The sequence below is a fragment of the Manacus vitellinus genome, unplaced genomic scaffold, assembly GCF_001715985.3.
Source record: "Manacus vitellinus isolate BGI_N305 unplaced genomic scaffold, ASM171598v3 scaffold_4_pilon, whole genome shotgun sequence".
Taxonomy (NCBI): domain Eukaryota; kingdom Metazoa; phylum Chordata; class Aves; order Passeriformes; family Pipridae; genus Manacus; species Manacus vitellinus.
The window spans coordinates 35,018,868-35,040,445 of NW_021940604.1; the positions used below are offsets into that span (position 1 = coordinate 35,018,868).

Here is a 21,578-nt window from a genome sequence, read left to right on the forward strand (position 1 = left end):
AGGCACTGATCTCTTCTCTGTGGTGACCAGTGACAGGACCCAAGGAAACAGCATGAAGCTGAGTCAGGGTAGGTTTAGGTTGGATATCAGGAAAAAGTTTTTCTCCCTGAAGGTGGTTGGGCACTTCCCCAGGGAAGTGGTCACAGCACCAAGCCTGACAGAGTTCAAGAAGTGTTCGGCCAACGCTTTCAGGCACATGGTGTGATTCATGGGGTGTCCTGTGCAGGGCCAGGAGTTGGACTCAATGATACTAATTGGTCCCTTCCAACTCAGCATATTCTATGATTCTATGAAATGCTCTTATACGTCAGTAACAGCTGATTTTTGAGAAAAGTGGAACTATAGTATTTTTTGGAGACACTGCCTCACTGGTATTGTTCCCATTTCTCATATAGTCATTCCACTACCACCTACTGAGGGAAACAAACAGGGTGGAATGTAAAAACATCTCCTGAAAGTAACTATAAAGGATATTAACATTATGGTATTGACAACCTTCTATCCCCAGCCCTAAATTTAATTCACAGTTTAATGTACAGGTAAAATGGACAGAAGATGGTACCCCTAAAATAGGGTCCACCTTGGCCCTCCCATCTTTGGTGTCAATAGCTTAAAATCCCCTGCCTGCCCACTACAGATTCTTATTCCAAAGAAAAACAGGTCAGTTGTTTTCTTCTTTTCTTTTTAGTTCAGATGTACAAGATCCATCAAGACTGTATCTCAAAAACTAGGCTAGTTGGTTCAATTAAAGGAAGTAGAGAACACATTGTATTGACATATTTTCTACAATGTTAAACTTTGGTCAGTAAACACCAGAAGTTTTGGTGCACAACACTAAGTCCTGGTTGGGCACTGAACAGTCAAATGCTACTTAATATGATATTACAATGAAACAGACAAAAGATGTTACAGACTGTGATTAACAGACATGTCATAGAAATATATATTACGCCACAGTCCTGGTACTCTGCAAACAAATCTTCAGGCATGATCAAATTACCTAAAAGATTATAAAGAAAAATTATTTTTAGATTAAATACTGAATATTAGTCTTATAATTGTACTTGAGCAGAACTGTAAGATGCTACAGATACTTCATGTCTTTTCGATGGTCTGTGTATGTTTGCAATGCAGAGCCAATATTCAGGGAAAATTGGGCATTATTAGTACCTTGCAGGATTACAGGCCACCCTGAAGAGTAAAAAATTATAAAATTTAACACAATGGTTTGCCTATAAAGTAACTCTCAGTATTCTAACAGAGATGAAAATATATTCTCCCCGTTAGTATTCCTTTCACCTTTCACTTCGCATTTTTTTTCACTTCTCAGGATTCAAGACATTTAATTTTGAGATTGATTAAGCAAGTAATTAATTTTAAACACTGACTTCAATGGCAGCACCTAAAAATATTCAGACACCTTTAAGACTGAAGGCCCAAAGCCATAAGAGGCAATTCTTATTATAAATAAATAAATAAAAGTGTAGCACTACAGCCCCAAACCTTGCAGTTATTCTGTCTGTTACCTTCCAGGTAAGTTGTCAGTTATAAGATGTTATTTCTCACCTGTACTCCTGCTCAGTAGTTAATCATCTTTTGAAGAGCATCATAGCATTTCCATTTGTCTGGGATGTAGAAAGGCTCAAAGATGTGAGGGAAGGGAGTGTCATAGCCACATACTCTTGCAATAGGAGCTTCTAAATTCAAAAAGCATTCCTCCTGTTAACAGAAATACAGAATAAATGTTAGTGAGGCCATTATTTTCAGGAGTCTTGCTTCACAAATTGAGGTCAAATGAACTCTGCCAGACTGACAGTCCTGGAAACTCCAACCTTCTATTTATATCACTGAATAAGTAGTCGAGACCAGAATAGTGCTTCCTTTTGCACAAAAGGTCCATATTAAAATAACAACTTGTATTAATGTTATTTTCATTTTCTACATGTGTGCTGCATTAAATCATAGGCAGGTTATATTTAGTACATCTGCTATACATCCAGACACCTGCTGCCAAGAAACAAATATTTTAGGAACAAAGGAGTAAGAGTCTCTTTCCTATGTCACTTTTAAACATATAGAAAAATTACATGATCTAAGAGTGTGTCTTATTTGTTTGATACATGAACATCATATTCAAACTTCTTTGAACTCTAAGATCATTAAGACTCTGTCTAAGCAATAAGAAGTTATGGAAATTATGAATTTGAACTCCAGTGGATTCGCATATCACCAATCTTTGAGTCACACACATGCTCTACACAAAACCCCACAGCCTGTGTTCTACTTGGAGATCAGATTTGATAACAACTGCAAGAGTTTCATTATTTGATCTAGTAGGGTACAAAATATTACAGATACACCATAGTAATCTGAAAGTAACCTATAACATTATCAGCCTTAATAACCAAATAAATAGTGGAGTTTCAATCTTATTACTCGCAAGTACCAGAGTGATGGCATGGACCACAATAATGTGCAAGAAGCAGATGTAGAAATAACTTTGCCAGATCAAACTGATGTTGACGCTAATTATCAACTCCCATTCTCCTAATATCTTTAGTATATGTATTTGCTTTCCGAAGCAGACAAACCAAGAGACAAAATACATCTCGTCCTGGCCCCTACTTTATGGACTGCAGCAACTGAGACGTCCTGGCCAACTTCCCCTGTACTTGGCTCAGTAAAATGGAAGATGAAGTATTATCTACTGGTCTTTTCCACCAGTCCACAAGGAAAACAGTTAAAGAGCTATGCTTTTCTACAGAAAAGAGTTAAGTGTTTTCTCAGACTGATGAACTGTTTTGAACGCACGTTGCCTTGCAGTCCATAGCAGTCCAACTCTACTTACTGTACTTTCTACACATCACGATATTTGGCAGTATAGGAGGTATTCATAACACACTAAGATTGTAAACTTTCACTACAGCTACCACTTTGGTACATTGTGAAGTGGATATTTCTGAAGGACAGATGGAAATAAAAAAGCCCAAGAAGTTGTGTGATTGCATACAGTGTCATTACATTTATTAGTGAACTAATTCACCTAAAAAACTTCAGAGTCTGAGTAGATCTGAGGTAAAAATATATGCAAACACAAATATTTTTGAGCTCCATTTTCAGGCACTCTTTTCTTTGTAAAATGAAAGATTCACATTAGTACAAAATGCTGTGAAGTAGAGAGTATTAAATCTACCTGTGCACGAGGTAAATCATGATGTCCTACTCTAACCTGCTGGCAAGGGTATTTTTGATACTAAGCAGTCCTTGATTCCCATGCTGCAACTGACCAATAAGACAAGGCAATAGCTTTTGGACCATCCCAAAACTGACTGCCCAGACCATCAGTCAAGTTGCATTACCACAAAACATTCAAGTGTATTCTAGACCCACAGCTTCCCAGTCCTGCATTGCTGTTTCCAAGTACCCGACACAGACCACTGCCTAGGAGAGATTTCTGATTTACGTTGTAACCAGCTCAGTCCATCCCAGATGAAGGCTGGAGAGAAAGTTCATTAGTTTCACTGAAAATATTAAGTGCAATACTCACAGTATATTACTACCATCTTTTTTAAAATACAACTAATAAGTTAATAAACCTTATCAGTTCATGGGGGTTTGATTTACCTCTGGAACCAGTTCTAATTTATGGGACAATATATTCACTGGTGTCCTTTAAATCTAAATCAAACAAAGCTTTTTCACAATGCTACAGAATATGAAACTGCCTGTTTGATGGTATTAACTTAACAACTGTAATTTGAGTAAATTACATTCTTCATTACACGCCATCATGCTTTGAAAAATCATAGTGTTAGCAAGATATATATCTTGATATAGAAAAAAATTATATAATCTATGGACATATTTCTAACTAATCTTCCTTTTTGCACTGAAAAAGCACTTAAAGTCAAGTGATCAGCCCACCAAACAGACAAGAGTCCACTTCGTCCCAAATATGATACTTCCCCATCTGCTGTTCATACTGCTGTGCCAGATTTTTTGCATCTGTGCAGCCACATTGTAGAGAAACTTGACAGAGAATATTATATAGAACTCCCAGCTCTTTTTAAGACTAATTAGCAGATCTCCACTGTACAAGCCTACTAGAACAGGCCTATCACAGTATTTAAAAGTGATAGAATGTCAAAATTTTAAAATAAGTAGATTTACTCCATATTACTTGGGCTTATAAGGGCTGGTATTAGCCCAAAGCACTCTTGCACAAGAGAGGAATGGAAACTTACAGCCTTCACTAAGTCCCTACATATTTCAGAGAGACTGTTTAAACAATCTGACATCTTTCAAGGAAAGACCTTAGAAAAAAACTTTAAAATTAAATGGTTTTGGAAGCAAAGTAGTAGGCATGGGATTTCTGATTCAGAGTAAAATGGTTTAAGCTCAGTTTTGAAAATCACTATGAAAATCACTATATTCAGTAAGATATCCATAACTTCCAAAATTCAACTGAAGTAAAAAAATATTGTTAGAAAACTAAATGCTTACAAGGCAACAGATACAGTTATTAGTCTAATAAATCTAAATTTTCTTAATAAAAACAGATTAGACAAAACATTAAATTGCTGTTCTTCTTGCTCTGCTTCCTAAGTGCAGAGGCCAAAATCTAGCCTCAGTTATTCAATACGACCTTTGCCAGTTACCTTCATTTGCCTGATTTTCACTCAAAACTTCCTGGAAAATACATTATTATATTCTATAAAGGCATTTTAATTGGTCACACTATTTCCTCTCAACATTTGATGTTTAATACACACTTAGGAAGACCTTTCAAAACAACTTAAGTGCACAAGTCCCACTAAAAATCTCTTCTTAAAAGTCATAGCAATCACTCAGATGTATCCCACACACCACTTCAAAACAATCTCATGCCTTGATTTTTAGAATAGATGCTAAAAGCAAGGACTTGATGGATGTTGCATGTTCGTATGTGAAATGGATCCTCCAGTACTGGGTACACTCCCTGTATTTCCCCAAATCATAATATTGTAAGTATGCTAATATAGAAAGCTCTACTCAAGCCTTTTTTAGCTTTATTTAAGTACATCTTTTCCTCTTATCAGAGATTCAGGTACTCATTGCTAAATCAGGGTTCCGAGTGTAAAACTCACGACTGAGAACTGCAGACATTTATAGAGATATAAATTCGTACAAAAAGGCTAAAGTACGAAAAACAAATCCACTATTGGGCCTTACTGGAAGAAAACATTACTCATCCTTCTGCAATGTACAGAAAAACAAAGCAATCCAGTACACAGTCTAGATGCTTTTAGGCATATGGCCAATAAGAAAATAGTTAAAGAGTTTCTTGCTCCAGACCGTCCTTCCTCTGAAGGGAATTTCTAGCATTCCACAGTCATACTAAACAAATCTTCAAATGCAAACACTTTGGTAAGTAAGTACTGGTAAATGAGACTATTAATGCATACCTAGCAAGTCAGACAAATTCAAACTCATATTTTCCCCCTATTTTAGTCTTACCCTCCTTAATTCCATGTTTTTGGAGTCTATTCCATTTTTCCCCTCTAACTGACATGGATTAAAATCAGTAAAATGGATATTTTATTCTTTTTATTTCTACTGCTCTGTAGAATACTCAGTAAGTGAAAAAATTCTTTAAAAATAAATTATTTCTGCAGCATTTTTTGTCCCAGGGGTCTCCCTCATATTATTCTTATTTTGCAACACTACGAGTACCCCAAAAAATTAACAGCTACAAGAATGTCAGATGACGACTATACAAGAACACTGATTTTACAACTCCTTTTTCAGTACAGGAATTTACTTTCTGTAGGATGATAAACAAAAGGTTGATATTAAAGACTAATATGAATAGGAAGAGTTTGATAGAAATTTTAACACTTATTTTGGTATTATTGCTATTATAATAAAAAGAAGACTAAACATAAGGTTAAAGTCCATTACAAAAGGTAAACCATAGGAACATTTTTCATACAAGACTACTTATTCTTTTGCTGAAAATAACTACAAAATTTATAGTCAGGAATTCACATGACAAGCTACAAATTTTTGATTAAATTGTGGTCAATTCTGTCAATAAGAACTCTGAATTTTGCAATTTAATCTATTGATTATAAAATTTTAAAAAACACATATATGCTTGAAGAATTTTTCAGAGAGAAAACTCTTATCACATCAGAGTTTCACTTTCTGTTCTGGTATTTTTGTTCTGATTTATTTATGCTGTTGCCATAAACTAAAGTGTGGGACTCAAATAGTTAAGAAAACTTATTCCAGATCACTTTGTTGATGAATGTTATGTATTACTATAAAAATTATTTCTATAGTAATATCTATTTCTATAGTAATATCTATTACTATAGAAATCTATTACCACTACTAAATTATCTATTACTTCCCCATATGGATTTCTAACTGGAAATTACCTACTATTGTAAGAATAAGATGAAACCTACTATAGGTTAATAACAAACATGAGAATCTCTTTTACAAGAAAATCTATTTTTTATCTCATAGCTTAGATAAAGATTTTCAAAAGAAGCTTTCCAAAGAGGTAGTAGATCAAACTCCATTTTATAAAAGGTGGATTTCATGCAATAAAGCTCAGACCAAAGATTAAAGGTCTTTTTCTCTGGTTTCTGCTTAAAAAGAATGCCTAATCTGAACAATTTACTTTCAATAACAGAAAAGTGAAGCATCTGCAGTTTTCATATGTTTCTCAATTGTAGTACAGTACTTTCCTTCACAGCTGCAAGCACCAAACGCTACACATTTCAAACATAATTTGCTTTGACAACATATGTATGTCACACTCTTATGAACAGTTCCTTCTATGAGCTACATAAGTACTATACAATACACCCACGAGATACTTTTAAGTTCTGTCTGGAGATATAGATAGTGAGAGAGAGAGAGAGAGAGAGAGAGAGAGATATTTTATTTTTTTTTTAGAGGAACACTTTTTTTCCAACAGCTTAGCCATTTTCATCTTAAAATATTTTTTATAAATCTTTTCTTGACAGTTACAACAGTGACACAATTTTTCCTTTGAGAACTCTGCAGTTATGTTTTAAATATTTAATTTCTATCAAAGAGGGTTTTCCTTTATAAATCACTTTAAAACTACCTCTTTATAACTTAGCACAGATTAGTAATGATTCATTTTATTTGTTACCAGTTCTTTGAATTTACATAATTAATATCTTGTCAAATGCAGAAGAATAGTTCACTGCTAAAATTATTTACCTTATGATTGCAAAAAGAGATATATTTTTACTTAAAATATACTTCAGTAATTATAAAATAAAGAAGCACTTAGGAAGAAAAAGTCTGGTCTGTGTAATTCATTGGTTTGTTATTATTAAAAACTAATTACTGGCAAATATTGTCTTTATAGTAATAAACCACATAAAACAATATTTATAGATGACGTCAAATTTACTATATAAAAGATAAAGTATTTTAACATAAAATGAACAAAAATTCTCATTCATACACAGGTTTGAAGATTGCCTTTGATTTCAGCCAGCTTCAAAAATTAACAGAACAATATTTAATAACCCAGTGTAAGACTGGTATTGTTTCCTAAATTTTCTTTATCAAGTTAACAACACAACCACTCCAACAAACATTCACAGAAAGAAGCTGTTGGGATTAGAGCCTTGGTTTAATTTTCTTGGTGTTAGAACTGCACAAAGAAATCATGTTCTCCAAGTATTTACAATACAAAACAAACAAACAAACTCACAGAACAAAAACACCATTCAATTTGTGTCAAATAGTTTATCACAAGAAGAGGTAAAAGAATAAAAAGTAATTTCTATTTCTTCCCAATCTACCCTATGTTTTATGTAAAAAGGCTAAGATTTTCCATGAAAATTTTACATAAATTAAATCCACTCTGATGGGGGTCTAGAATTTAAATATAGTCAATTCAGAATAACACACTGACAGAAATTCATTTCTTCCCAGTAAATATATAATCTGCATTGTTTAGGGTATGAGATGCAGCAGCCAGCACAATTTTCTCCACAAAATAAATAACACAAGACAAATATGCTCAGGAGGAGGATGTAAGAGGATTTCCAGATTACAGAATATGCTACTGCCTTAAGTGAACCATAGCAATGCTCTTCCAGAAGTCAGGTTTTTGATAATTATTTTCAATCCACTAAATGGTCACTCCCTATCTTTTCACCCCAAGTACTAGAAATACTATTTTTTTCTAGGCAATTACTGCTGCACCAGAGCTGAAATAGTCTAAGGTCTTTCCTAAAAGTTATATATGCTATACATTATATACCCATTATATGACAAAATTATTCAAATAGAATTTATTTCTTCTGTATAGCAGAAAACTGCTTTACAGCGTATTCACTACAAATTATGTTATTCTATATGATATTCCAAGTTTCCCGTACACTCTCTTAAGTAGAATTATGAATATTTGCACCGGGACCCACATATTTTCTAAAAGCATGCCCAAAGCCCCACAGTTAGAATGATTTCCCAGGCCCATAAGTATCTGAAGATTCTTGCTTTATTTAGTTACTTGGCATTACTAACTCATCTGTTCAGTAAATGGTCCTGCAAACTGCTACACATATGTTAACAGGGGTGAATAATCCAAGAGAAACCAATGGAGCTAAAGTGCCTGCATAAAATTATTCTTATGTGAAAACATTTGCAGATCACAGGTCATTTTTCTGCATGAATGAGCAATGTAACAAACACTTTTTAAGATTTGCATTGAAGATTATCCTTCTAATTACATCCTACACCTTTTAATAACAAAGATAGAAATATCATACCAATATAATGAGACCTTATACTTTTAGATCATCATTTATCACCTACCATTCTAATTACTTATTTAAGTATTTTGTAAAAACATTTCCTGGTTAAGCTCAGCGTGCCAGAAGTGACTGGAAGGATTTGCTGCCAAGAGTTTTAGTAGTCAGTGAGTGGTATTTTTACTTTTACAGCTGTTGAGACAGCTGAGAGAGTCTTGCAAAGACAGCCTTGTCAGTCTATGTATCTGGCTCAGTAAAATCCTAATAGAAGTACTTCACTCAACACACACTAATGAAATTCAAAGGAAATGTAATTTCAGCTGCTGTCACTAAACAATTTAAACCAGCGTATTTCCCTTTCTATATCAAAGCATTTTCATCTTTGGGCAGCACAATGAGAATTATGCTGTTACTCTGTCACCAAATCCTTCACCAGGGCAAACTCAAAGTTTGGTCATGTAGCCAGGGAGAGACAAGTACAAAGGAACTATCCTGCCCTCCCATGAAAAGGTCGGGGCTTACCTAGTATTTTTTCAAAGCATTTTTTAACATTACTGTCTTTGTAAAACAGGCTCAGAGCAGGAGGGAATTATTAAATTACTTGAAACAAAGGTACAAGGAATTTTATAGCGTATTCTTTAAACCAAGCTGCCATTTTACTTACATAATTATTTTATAGGAAGCTGCTTGATGATTCAAACCCACAGGTAGAAGACTTCTAGTGCAAAGCTTAAACTCATATAATAAATATTCTCTCATATGAAGGCAAAAGTAACAGTTACGAAAGCTGACTGGTGAGAACAGAGAGGTAATGTTTATTCTACGGAAAAAGTGTAAAAAATTGAATGGAAAGAAATACAATGAGGTTTTAGAGAAAGTGTAAAGGTTTATGCAAAAATACTTAGAAACACTAAAAGAATCATACTGTTGGGTACAGGCTGACTTAAAAAGCATGAAATAAGTATTTTACCAACTCTTTTACAATAATTACCTTTTCTTCTTTCCTAGAGAGATGTATTTTTTTATAGTTTTGTTCAGTTTTTACTACATTTCCTAAATTATTATTCAAACAGGCTACATTGCTATTCCACTGTAAAGAAAAGTTGTCAACAAAACAAACAAAAACAAGACCTCTAAGAAAATAAGAAATTAATACTTCATTAGTTTTTGCATTTAGCTATAAGTAGTCACTGCACCAAGTGATCAAGGAATGTGCTGCAAATGAAACACTTTCATTTTAAAACAGTTAGCATTACATCTCTTAATTTAAGAACTGGTCTAAAAACGAAGATAAGGAATAACATATTTCAGAGGCAATGAAGTTTTTAGTTTACCTTTATGCCAGAACAAACAATTCAAAATTATTGACCTGATTTTGAAGTGTAATATATCCAGCAACATTACAAACAGAAATGGAGATAACAGAATTAATTATTTTTACAGAACAGAGAAATAAAACGATAGAAGTTAACTGTATATTCTAGGAGTCTCACTGAAGTTTTAACTGAATTAAGCCCAAGTATTTAACTTGGTCTGTGTTTTAGAACTGACTGCTTAAATAAATTTCATACATGAAATGGTTATGTGAACTTTACTTTTACACTATATCATTTATACAATTTTAATTTTCACTCCACTAATGAACTTACTGTATTAAAGTCAAAACTATAAATCTTTTACATAACCTATGTCTTCCACCAATTTTATCAACTGTATAGCAAAACTTCTAAATGAAGAAACAAAATACCTACACAGCTGCCTTAGTTACTGTGAAGCACCTCGCATAATTTTCTTCTTTTCAGTCACAGAGTTAGCACTCAACATACACTTGCCATGAATGAAATGTAAAAATAAGCTATTGGTAATATTGCAAAGAGGAAATTCCAATACAGTTCAAGCTGAGATTTTCTTTTCCCCCATATGGTTCCTAAACAGTACAAGTAAAAATGTTCCCCTCATGTAAATACTTTAAGAAATTCTTTCTCAGTTTATTCACTAAGTAAAATTTTTGCAGAGCTCAATCTATCAGGACTCTACAAGAGTAGATATCACTAAAAAATGGCATTCAATATCATAAATATAAAACAGAATTACAGTACAAATGGAAATTAATTTATTATTTACAAGGTCTGATTCCATTAAGATAATTAGTAAACAGCAATTCTACTCTACCTGAAAAAAAATCCACAACTATTATAGTAAAGCAGGATTGTTTGAGAATAAATGGTCCCTATGTCAGATGATTTTTTTCAATATTTAACATACTTTTTAAAGCACCTTGGGCTTCTTGTTTTGTCCTGTATCAGTACTGTAACTGTACAGTTGCATAAACTCTAGCCTCTTGCAATCACAGAGACTGTGATATATGGCATACAGGAGGAAGCACAAAGGAATAAACCAAAAAGCAGAATTCTTGGGAAGTCAGAGTTTTTATTTACGTCCATTTCATTTGCTGGTGGCCAAACTCACCATTGTTCAAACCAGAATTCCTGTAACATGAAGTCATTACTGATGGCAGAAGCCAGGGATTAGGTGCATTGACACTAATGTGCTCTTCCAGCTGGGCAACCACAAAACCAAAACACATTTCTAAACAACACTTATCCAGACATGGAAATTCCTATGCCCACCAGCCCATGTGTCCGATTTCCCCTCAATAAATCAGTCCACTAGGTCATGTCCAGCTAAAGGTTGGGGTTTTTTTTCCACAGACTTCTAAGAAAGCATAAGGACACAACACTTAGCAAGGTCTCAGAACAGAAGTCTTGTCAGCGCCATCACAGAAGATCATAGTTTCTATCACAAATTGCTTATATTTGACTGTACTGTACTGTGCTGTGGTGATAATGCAGTTACTGGCTTTTTTAGCCATACTCCTGTGTGACAGGCCATCTTGAAACCCTTTTTCTAATTTCAAGCCATTCATTTCAAAGTCATTCATACATAATTCTTCCACGTAATTACTTTAGTAATTACTTCTGCTGTTTACCTTTCCTCATTTCCCCAGGAAATTTATAAACAGCACTTATATTACTATAGTCTTCATTTTGATAGTGGGAAGAAGGCAGGCACTGTTAAGCTATTATCATACAGCAGGTTCTCCACAGCTTCTGATGACCCTAGTAGCTCCTCACTCACATCATCTGATTTCAATGGTCTTTTTAAAAACTAGTTGACCACACTTAGATAATATATTCCATGAGACCATACCACTGTCTTCTACAACAAAATAAGTCCTTACTGTTTCTACCGTAAGGGCCTCTCCAAACACATTTGTCTTTTTATCCAACTGCAGAATACACAACTGAGCCAAAGGTAACTGATATACCAGGTCTTCCTCCTTCGCCCAAATAATCATTTACAAGCTTATACTAAAAAAAGTTATTAGTTCCTAGCCATGTAGCAACTTAGACTGAACTCTGTTTCTGAGACCCTCAACATCAGGTTCGTTATAGGATTCCAATTTTTACTATATCAACAATAGACTGACTTTATGACTTAAAAGTTCTGGGTTTTGCAACTAAGAAACTCCAAGAGTGTTAACATGTAGTCAAGTCTTAAGAAACACTACTCCTACAACTTCATAACTTTGAGAGCCCAGCACACTGCAATCTCCACATCATATACCTTGCAGTTCTTCTACTGACAAGATTTTGTAATGTCAGGATCTAATATGTTAAATTAATCTGGCACAACCTACACTTGCTGTATAAAGCCTAGCGAATTCAGTGGCAAACTAAGTTTCAAAAAACATCAGCCTGACAAACATTTTTATGAGAACACAATAGCTGAAGAAAATCAGACCTGCATGCTTTTAGGAGGGAATTCAGAGCTATGAAGACAGAATACCAGTGCTGAGAAAAATCCAACTGGTACAGAAGTTATTATGGAGCTTTTCTCACTGTATTTGGTGAGACTTTTCACTCCCCAGCCAGTAGAAACCCAGTCAAACAATTCTGCTATCAACTATAAGAATAAATCCTACAGACACGGGTTTATATTGCTAAAGTCCAGTTTAAGTGTTTGACATTGTACTTTTTCTTGAACAAGACAAGAAACATGCTTTCAAATGTCTTCTTTTGTGGTTGGTTAAAAAAAAAAAAAAGCCAGGAAATAAAGTTCACATGTAACATTATTATCAAGGTTTGTAGCTGCTATGAAATCAGAGATACTCCAGAAATTATGGGTTGTGTTGGTTGCATAGTCTCCTGTCCATCATAAAATCAGTATTATTTTGAATGCTCCAGAAAAACAGAGGTTTAAGCAGCTGTCTCCAAACAGTGTATAATTTTTTAAGGCATTTCTACTTATTTTAGTAGTCACCACAAATTATACAGAGAAAGCAAAGCCTAGCTTTTAGTGGTTAATAAACAACTTCAGCCTAGAAGTGACCCTGTGACCAAACAAAATAATGGCTGAGGTTTGTTGTGGCTCAGTGAAGAGAGCATACTGAATTTCAAGTTGCTGGTTTGCAGTTTTCTTAGTGAATACAATGGTTCCCTTCAGCCAAATATCTTGTGTAGGTTTTCTTAATTATTTGATATAACTTTTCTAAATGATCACTACTTGCATCTGAAAACAGTTGTTTTCAAGACTTCTTTCTTTCTGATTTCCTCCCCAGCTGAAGAATTACTTAGGGGGAAAACAGTCAGTTCTGTATAATTCATTGGCTTGTTACCATTAAAAAGGCAATTAATGCTATTTATATTCTTATAAGGGAGACAGATATTTTAGGAGATAACTAACAGCATCTTTAATTCTGAGGCAGTGCTAAAAAGTTTCAAATCTCTCCATAGGGAGATTTACCTAAAAGGAAATGTGCCACCTTTTGAAGATGTTTACTCTTACTGACTATGAAGGAGGTCTGGAGTGAATAGATTAGAGATGCAATTTTTAGATTAATCCCACCTGAGTAATTAAGAAGAAAAATTTGAATCCATGCCATCTCATTGCAGTAGCTGTCTTTACACAGGTAGTTACAGATATGAGACAAATGTTCACAGTTAAATGGAATCATTGTGGAAAATATTTAATACCAAGCTGGATCAATACAAAATCTGCAGTACCTAGCGAGTGTCCATAACAGTGAAAAAGACAACAATACTTTAAAAAATCCACCCACATTTCCCTCTCTTTCTAGTTCGTATTCCACTGGTAAATGGATGGTAAATTCTTGATGGATATAAAGTATAAGACAACATAGGCTGTCAGTACACAGATGGTGAAAAGTTTTCAGATCTTCCAACTTTCTTGGCTACTTGCTGGAATTCAAAGTTGGCATAATATCCAAAAAAAGCCATTCATTAGGTAATTCAATAACTTCCGAAGTTGCTCCTATAATTTATTTTATAGTAAAAATATAAAAATATCATTAAAAATATAAAATATAATTTATTTTGGGTTAATCCATTTGCTCTAAAAACTTCTAAACCCATCCATAATGTTACATGTAGTATTTACAACCAGATGTTTACTTCCAGTAGCTCAAAATTCCATATGAATAAGGGAGAAGTTCAGATCTTTCTACTCAAAGCTACATCAGAACTTCTACCCTTAAAGAACAGTCAAAATTTCTTCATAACTTTTGCAAGGATGGTAACATCCACATTTAGTCACTTAATTCCATCATGCGTACTTATATGAGAAATCCTTTTCTTAGTATTCTGAATACAGATAGTGATTAAATACACAATAATTAAATGATTTTGCCTCAAAGGAAATTAGATTTATCAGGTTTTATTTAACCAAGTAGGATTCCTCTTAAGGGAAGTTGTTAAAATGGTCTTGTAAATGCAACACTGATGATATAACTTCATTTTTTAATGGATTGCTTCTTCTGTATTATTTAACAGGTACCGTGCTCATCTGAAACATTCTCAATACATTCTCAAGATAAATGTCTTACCTGAAGCATTCTGGATAAATGGGAACAATTTTCTGACTCAGCACATAGCAATATATGGTGTTACAGTTTATATTTCGGAGACATTTTCTCTCCTTTCACTTCTGCCCTTTAGGACTGAATAGAGCATAAATAACTCCTTCAATATATTTATTAGCTTATAATCACATTAATTCCATCGATATCAATATATATTGTGGTTGACTCAGACATATGCATATACTGCAGACTTGAACCTGACACCTACAGCATACAGAAGAATATTCAATATTAGCTTTTTATACTCAATATTTCTTACTCTCAGCCAAACAGGATTCCCAACACAGGCCAGCAAGAATCTGACATTTGGAACCTAATCCCCAGGTATGATGGCTGCAGCTAATCTGCAAGAATCAAACAAAAAATAAACAAACAAACAAGAAAGACTAATTTTTCACATACTCACATGAATACAGAACTTCCCTAATAAACAGACACAGAGAGGGGTAAAATTATAACAAGGAGCATCCTTCTTGTGGCATCCCAAAAGTCACAGTGCTACTGAACAGCAATGAAGGGAGCACAAGTGAACAGAAGGGGCACTTCTGCCCATTGCCAGGGTGCTCATCTCAGGGATGGCAGCTCCTCAACTCCTGTTATTTCTCACAAAGGCATTTTATGCAATGGCTGAGGATGCAAAACAAAGAAACAGCCCATGAAAGAAACTCGAACTTTCAACCAAGAACACCAAGCTTGTAAAAAATTCCACCTGTAAAGATAGAACTACTACTCCCTGAAAATCCTCCCGGTAAAACTGGCAGTCCTAAAATAGAGGCACTTTATCTTTTTTGCTAAAGGATGAAAGTGTTGCATGTAATTAGCTTCCTGCCTGATTGAAACAATAGATTTGCAGGGACTGAATACTAGCAGCCCCCAAATAATAAAATTGGATGGTTATTCCTTCTCCAGGTCCTCAGCAATTTTTGCCTGTCTTCTTTCCCTACCATTAATGTCTTGAATCTACCCATGACTTGCAGACATACTCAAACATAAGTCTGCATATCTTTTACAGTTCATCTTAAAGGAAAATACTGAAACTATGTCAGGCCAAGGGACAGATACATCATATTTCTACTTGAGTATTTTATAAATGAAATGCAATGCTTATTTCTCTGGAATAACACCAGTCAATGCTAGCCACCCAAGGGGCCTTCCAGGACTTAATTACTGAAACTTGGGCCTGCAGATAGCTTTTTTCTATGACAATACTGAATAGCATAAGTTTGTATTCAGAGCAGCAGCCAATCTTAAAGTACAATTCATCCATCTCAGCTGTCCAACAAAAGCATGAAGCTTTCACATTATAATGCAGGATTTAAGGAATGGGGTTTTCTGCCCTTTTTTTTCCCCCCTTAAGTTTTTGCAGGAACACCACGTGAGTTGTCTTTGGACGCATAAACTGTTTCTTGTATGCTTTTTGGATTTCACTGTTAACAGTATTTCTGCTTCCCTGATGGAACATCTTAGGTCTGAGGTTTCATGATTCAGAACAATTATATTATAAAAACTGAATGTTAAAATAATTCATTTACACATATGTTTATATTGCTCCAAAGATTTTGTACACTGAGATCAGATTATGCAGTACGTGGAACTCCACCTGTGTTTCAGCTTCAACTAACAGAGTATTCACATCCAGTATAGTTTTAAAATAGATGACTGGACTTAATTTTAAAGTTTGTGTATTTTTATAATTATATTATACTCTAATGTATTTTTACACTGAATTAATCACGTTTTTTGGCAAAAGTACAAATGTAGCCCCATGAAATTTCCATTGTACTACTCAAAACTGCTTTTGACTATAAAACCTATGAACAGCTGTAAAAAGGAAAATTTTTCCTTTAGTCATAAAAAAAAAGTTAAAATATAAAAATTAAACATACAGAGTTCCATATACAATACCATAATTATCATAATTTTTAGATGTGGAAAACTTATTTTTAAGGTTACAGTGTTCTGTTCAGTGGTCTTTTAGAATCAAAAATTATGTGGGTTTCTTTTAAAGAGCTAATACTAATATGTTCAACATTTTTCTGACCTTTAGAATGAAATTTAAAAATTTCGTAAAAGTAATAAATAATAAATATATCAATGTAGTATAGAAAGAATATATTTAACATTACAGTCCTGTATTTAAGTTCTGTATTTACGTTTCATATTTTACTGTAAAATCTCATGCTATGAAATAGGCATGAGAATGGCCCTCAGATTTTAAAGCTGCAGTGTTACGACAAACCAGAGCACGTGGAAGCAATTAACTGAAATCGCAATCATCTTACACTGTGCTTCTAGAAAATTGGGTGTAAAAATACTTATATGAAATGGTGATATTGGCAAATATGCTTGGTGTATACATAAAGAGAATTAGAGGTAATCTATTATTTTTTAGTATCAAACTACGAAAAGAAATATACTATATTAATGAGGTAATAACAAACCCATACATTTTCTCTAGAATATATTGTGTAATTATTATTAATATTCATATAGAAAAACACACTGAATTCTTTCATTCTTACTTTCACTAATTACCATTCTGAATTCTTTCTACAATGTAAACAAAAGGACTGGCTCAGAATTGTCAAAAAAATTTAATGTTGTATAGAGATTAAAAACTCCAGCTCTGTGAGCTGTGAAAATGCTTTCCATGTTCTCTTAAAACTCTTGGACCTAAGTCAGAGATGACAGCAACAAACAACATGAAGGGTTAGGTCTGAATTTTTTTTGTGAAAGAAACAGTACAAAACATGTTAATGCACTAAACTCTCTTACTTATATTACTGATCGAACATGTTACAGCACACAAAACTGCAAGAAAAAGCAAGAAACATTTAATTTGTAAAACAACTCCCTGGTTTGGTTTTTTTTGCCCTCGGGTAGGACACAGTTCAGCTCCATGGGTATTTTGGCCATCGAAGAAGATAGACATACACACCATCAAATACTCACATTTCTGTGAATCTGGTCAAAAACTGTAAAAGCTGAGACAACAGATTTTGCTTTACGCTTATTGTAATTCAATTCATTCTAATATAGCGACAGGTTAGCTTCGCCCGCTGGTTTGGAAGTGAGCCCCTGAGAAAAGCCATCTGCTCCACTCACCAAAAGCTTGCTTCAATAAAATCAATTTTGAGGGCCCTCTTCCAAAATTATTTCTGAATTCAAGTCAAAGACCTTCTTCAAATTCTCCAGGCAACTTCCAGACCCAAAACTTCCACCTCACTCGGGACACATTTCAAGAAGTGCACCACTACAGTTACTGGCAAAGCTCCTCAGGGTGGATACCCCACAGGGGGCATCTCTCACATTTCTTTGAGGAGACAGAGCATTCCCCTCCACTGAGCAGGCAGGGATAGCATAGTGATCACCCTCCAGCCTTGGGTAGCACAATTCAGTCCAAGTCACAAAGCAAGCACTGAACCCCCATTTTGGCAGCTTTAAGTCATTTAAAAGCAGGTTTTGTTACTCAGAAACCAATTAATAAATTTGTGTTACTGTACTACCCAGAGGGGAATGGCAGCAACCACAGCTGAGTATTACCTGAAAGAATTTCAAAATGCACTTTAGACAGTAAAATATTTAATTTTAAACTGTTTTGTCAACAAAATGTCTGAAACCTGTCCAACAAAGTGGGCAGTTTCTAACCTCAACTGGCTATTTTAGAGCCAGCATCTGGTTTAAGCTAGTTGTCTGAAGCCTCCTCACAGTTTGAGGGAGAAGACAGGGCCCCCCCGGGGGCACGGCAGACCCCGGGTGCTCTGCATGACTGAGACTTCTGCTTTGTGACTGCAGAGGAAGTTTATGGCCCCAAAGCTTCCCAGTCCTTCAGTTACCCTGCCCCAAGCAATTGTACAGTCAAGAAACAATCAAATCAAAATTAAGTCCCCTTTATATAAAAAGTTACCAACACTAAATTTAAGTTACTTGAGTCATAAAGGACATACAAAAATGTATACGGATTGTACACAATTACATGAGCCCTGGTCATCCTGACAGTTGCCTACATAGTGAAGTAAATCTTTATTTTTCATATAGGGCAATAAATTAATACATGCTGGTAGATGTCACCATAGAGCATGTCTTAAATCAAGAGTGCCACGGAGGAATACCTAAAAACTGTCCAGTCAAAGAACTGCAAAGAACCAGTACTAAAATCTCCCACATGACAAAAAGTGCTACAGCATGAAAAGGAAAGTATAAAAATTCTTTCGTGGTGTGGAAATGCTCAACAATTTATATCACTATAACACATTTGACTATCAGCACGGTTATCTGCACAGCAGCACCTTTAATCTACTTGTCTTACATTGAAGATCAAACCTTTTCCCACTTCTCTAGTGTCATATGCTGGCTCTAGGACTTCCCCATTCTATGACACAACTCAGTGCCTAGACGACTGGGATTAACAACTCTGCTCTCTCTCCGTTTAAAACATAAATACCCATATTTTGCAGCTGAAAATCCTACTTTTCAGCTCTCTTGTTATAAATACTGAGCACTTCTGAGTTGAGAAGGAATTGTGTCTTCTTAATATTTAAGGGTGAAGACTTGCAGGAGGAACATGAGTAATGGGTCGCTCACCATTTCCCAGCCACAGAAACGAAACCATCAGCGGTTCCAACTAGCTCAAGTGCTTTGCTCTGCTAAGTCTAAATCAGCTTTTCCAACAAGCTGAGTAGTTAGAGGTTACAGCACATGATAAAATCAAAGCACCAACAGCATTTGCACAGCAAATTATTGCAAACATCATGATTTTCAAGAATTCAAATACAGAAGATCATTCTTAAGTCTGTTGAACTGTAAAATCTGCTCTCTCGTAAAATCCGGCACCCACAGAACAATGTAGATCTTACAAACCTGAGCAAAAAATGAAGACCAGCCTTTATAGTTTTAATTAAGTATGCTTTATTCTTAATCTTATTCTCATTGTCCAGAAATTGTGCTTTCAATGAAGCAAAAACTTTTCAAAGTCCAGAAAACTGTCAACATAATTATAACCATATGAAGCAAATTTCCACAACAAAATATTTGTGGAAAAGCCTCAGTGACATGGAAGAATACCTCTCAACAACAGGATATATTTTCCTGATATAGTCCTCTCGCATTTTTAAATACAATTTGTGAATATTGTTATGTATGTAATCCTCTCAATCTGCACAATTACCAAAGCTAGTAAGCCAAGGGTAGAGGTAGTTTTATATCAGAGCTTGCCTCACAGTTATTTTCTTGTGCTTCATATGCCTGTCCTCCAGAATCAATGTTATCTGTCCTTTTCAGGACTATCATCTTGATTGTATGTCCCCTCCTTTTCTCTTTATGAATTCTGAACTTCGCAAACACTCCTGAAATCCCCTGAACTCAGTTCTCCTTTTGGACTCCATTCTGAACTCCAATACTATTTATTTCCAGTAATAGTAGTGAGAGGATTAGAATTAGAGCAATTGTTTTGCACAGAAATTCAGATTTCTGTCACTGTTTCAGGATATTTGAAAACTCAGGCACTGGGCAAATGCATCACCACTGATGAAGTTCATGTTGTTAGTATATTTCTTACTAATATTTAAAAATTTCAAGTGATTTCTGCTTACTTTCATTTGGTAAAGTGTCATTTTGTCTATAGCATTACACTAAACAAGTCAGACTTTTGACTATTTCAGACCTATTTCAGCTTCTTGTATTTCAATATCTGAAAGAGTTATTATCTGTCATTTTCAAAACCGTTCAATCCTCACGCCCAGCTGGCCCCAGAACGCGTGCACGCAGTGGCACGGCCCCAGCCGGCCCCAGAACGCGTGCGTGTGGTGCGGCCCAGCCCCGGGTGCTCGGGCTTGGCCTCGGGCATGGAAAGGAGCGAGAGAGGGGAAGCTCCGCCAGTGCGGACTGTGCCATCATGGGAGATGAGAGGAGGAGCCTGGAACACACAGTAGAGAAGGACAACTCTAAACCCGGGCAGATGGAGCTCGTTCAGCCCTGTAAGGCCATCCATCTAAGAGAAGGCCACTCTAAATTTACTCTGATAAATCCTGAGGACCTCGCTGCCACCGTCTGAGCTCGCTCAGCCCTGGCAGATGAACCTTAGGATTAAAGGGTGGGTTCAGTTCCACACATACTGCATCTCACCTAAAAAATCCATTGTGCAAGCTCGAAGGCCTTACCCACATTTGCAAAGCCCTGTAGCGACATCTTCTACAAATGCAGTCACACAAAGATCAAAAGACAAAGGCATACACCTGCCTCCAAAGGTGTACCCAAATTAACTCTAGCATGCTGGAACATCAGAACCATGCTCGATTCTGCGGATAGCAGACATCCTAAGTGTCGGTCTGCACTGATTGTCCATGAACTGTCACGTCTCAATATCGACATTGCTGCTCTCAGCGAAGTTTGCCTTCATGAGGAAGGCAGCCTCAGAGAATGTCGTGCCAGTTACACACTCTTTTGGTCAGGTAAGCCCAGAACCAAAAAGCATCTCTCAGAGTCAGCTTCATGATCAAAAACTCTATTGCTCCTAAACTCGAAAATCTGCCGACAGGTCACTCTGACCGCATTATCTCCCTACGCCTTCCACTACACAACAAGCAACATGTTGTCCTCTTTAGTATATATGCCCCAACTCTCCAAGCTGACCCTGCCAAAAAAGATAAATTTTACACCGACCTGCGCCGCCTTACCCAGATGGTTCCTGCAGATGATAAGATCATTATCCTTGGTGATTTCAACACCAGAGTAGGAAAGAACCTTGAAGCCTGGAAAGGAGTATTAGGCAAGCATGGTGTTGGAAACTGCAACGATAATGGTCGACTTCTGCTAGAATTCTGTGCGGAGCAACAGCTCACCATCACTAA

At 35.5% G+C, this 21,578-nt stretch overlaps 1 protein-coding gene across 5 annotated transcripts in view; it reads right to left on the reverse strand.

Moving 5' to 3' along the window:
- BCKDHB (branched chain keto acid dehydrogenase E1 subunit beta) overlaps positions 1 to 21,578 on the reverse strand; it is a 142,394-nt gene that overhangs the window by 38,237 nt on the left and 82,579 nt on the right. For all 5 annotated transcript variants that reach the window (XM_029962689.1, XM_029962691.1, XM_029962687.1 and 2 more), the window contains exon 9: positions 1,567 to 1,719. In XM_029962689.1, the coding sequence (XP_029818549.1) occupies positions 1,579 to 1,719 (141 nt within the window). In that variant the 3' untranslated portion in view covers positions 1,567 to 1,578. The remainder of the gene's footprint in view (positions 1 to 1,566; positions 1,720 to 21,578) is intronic.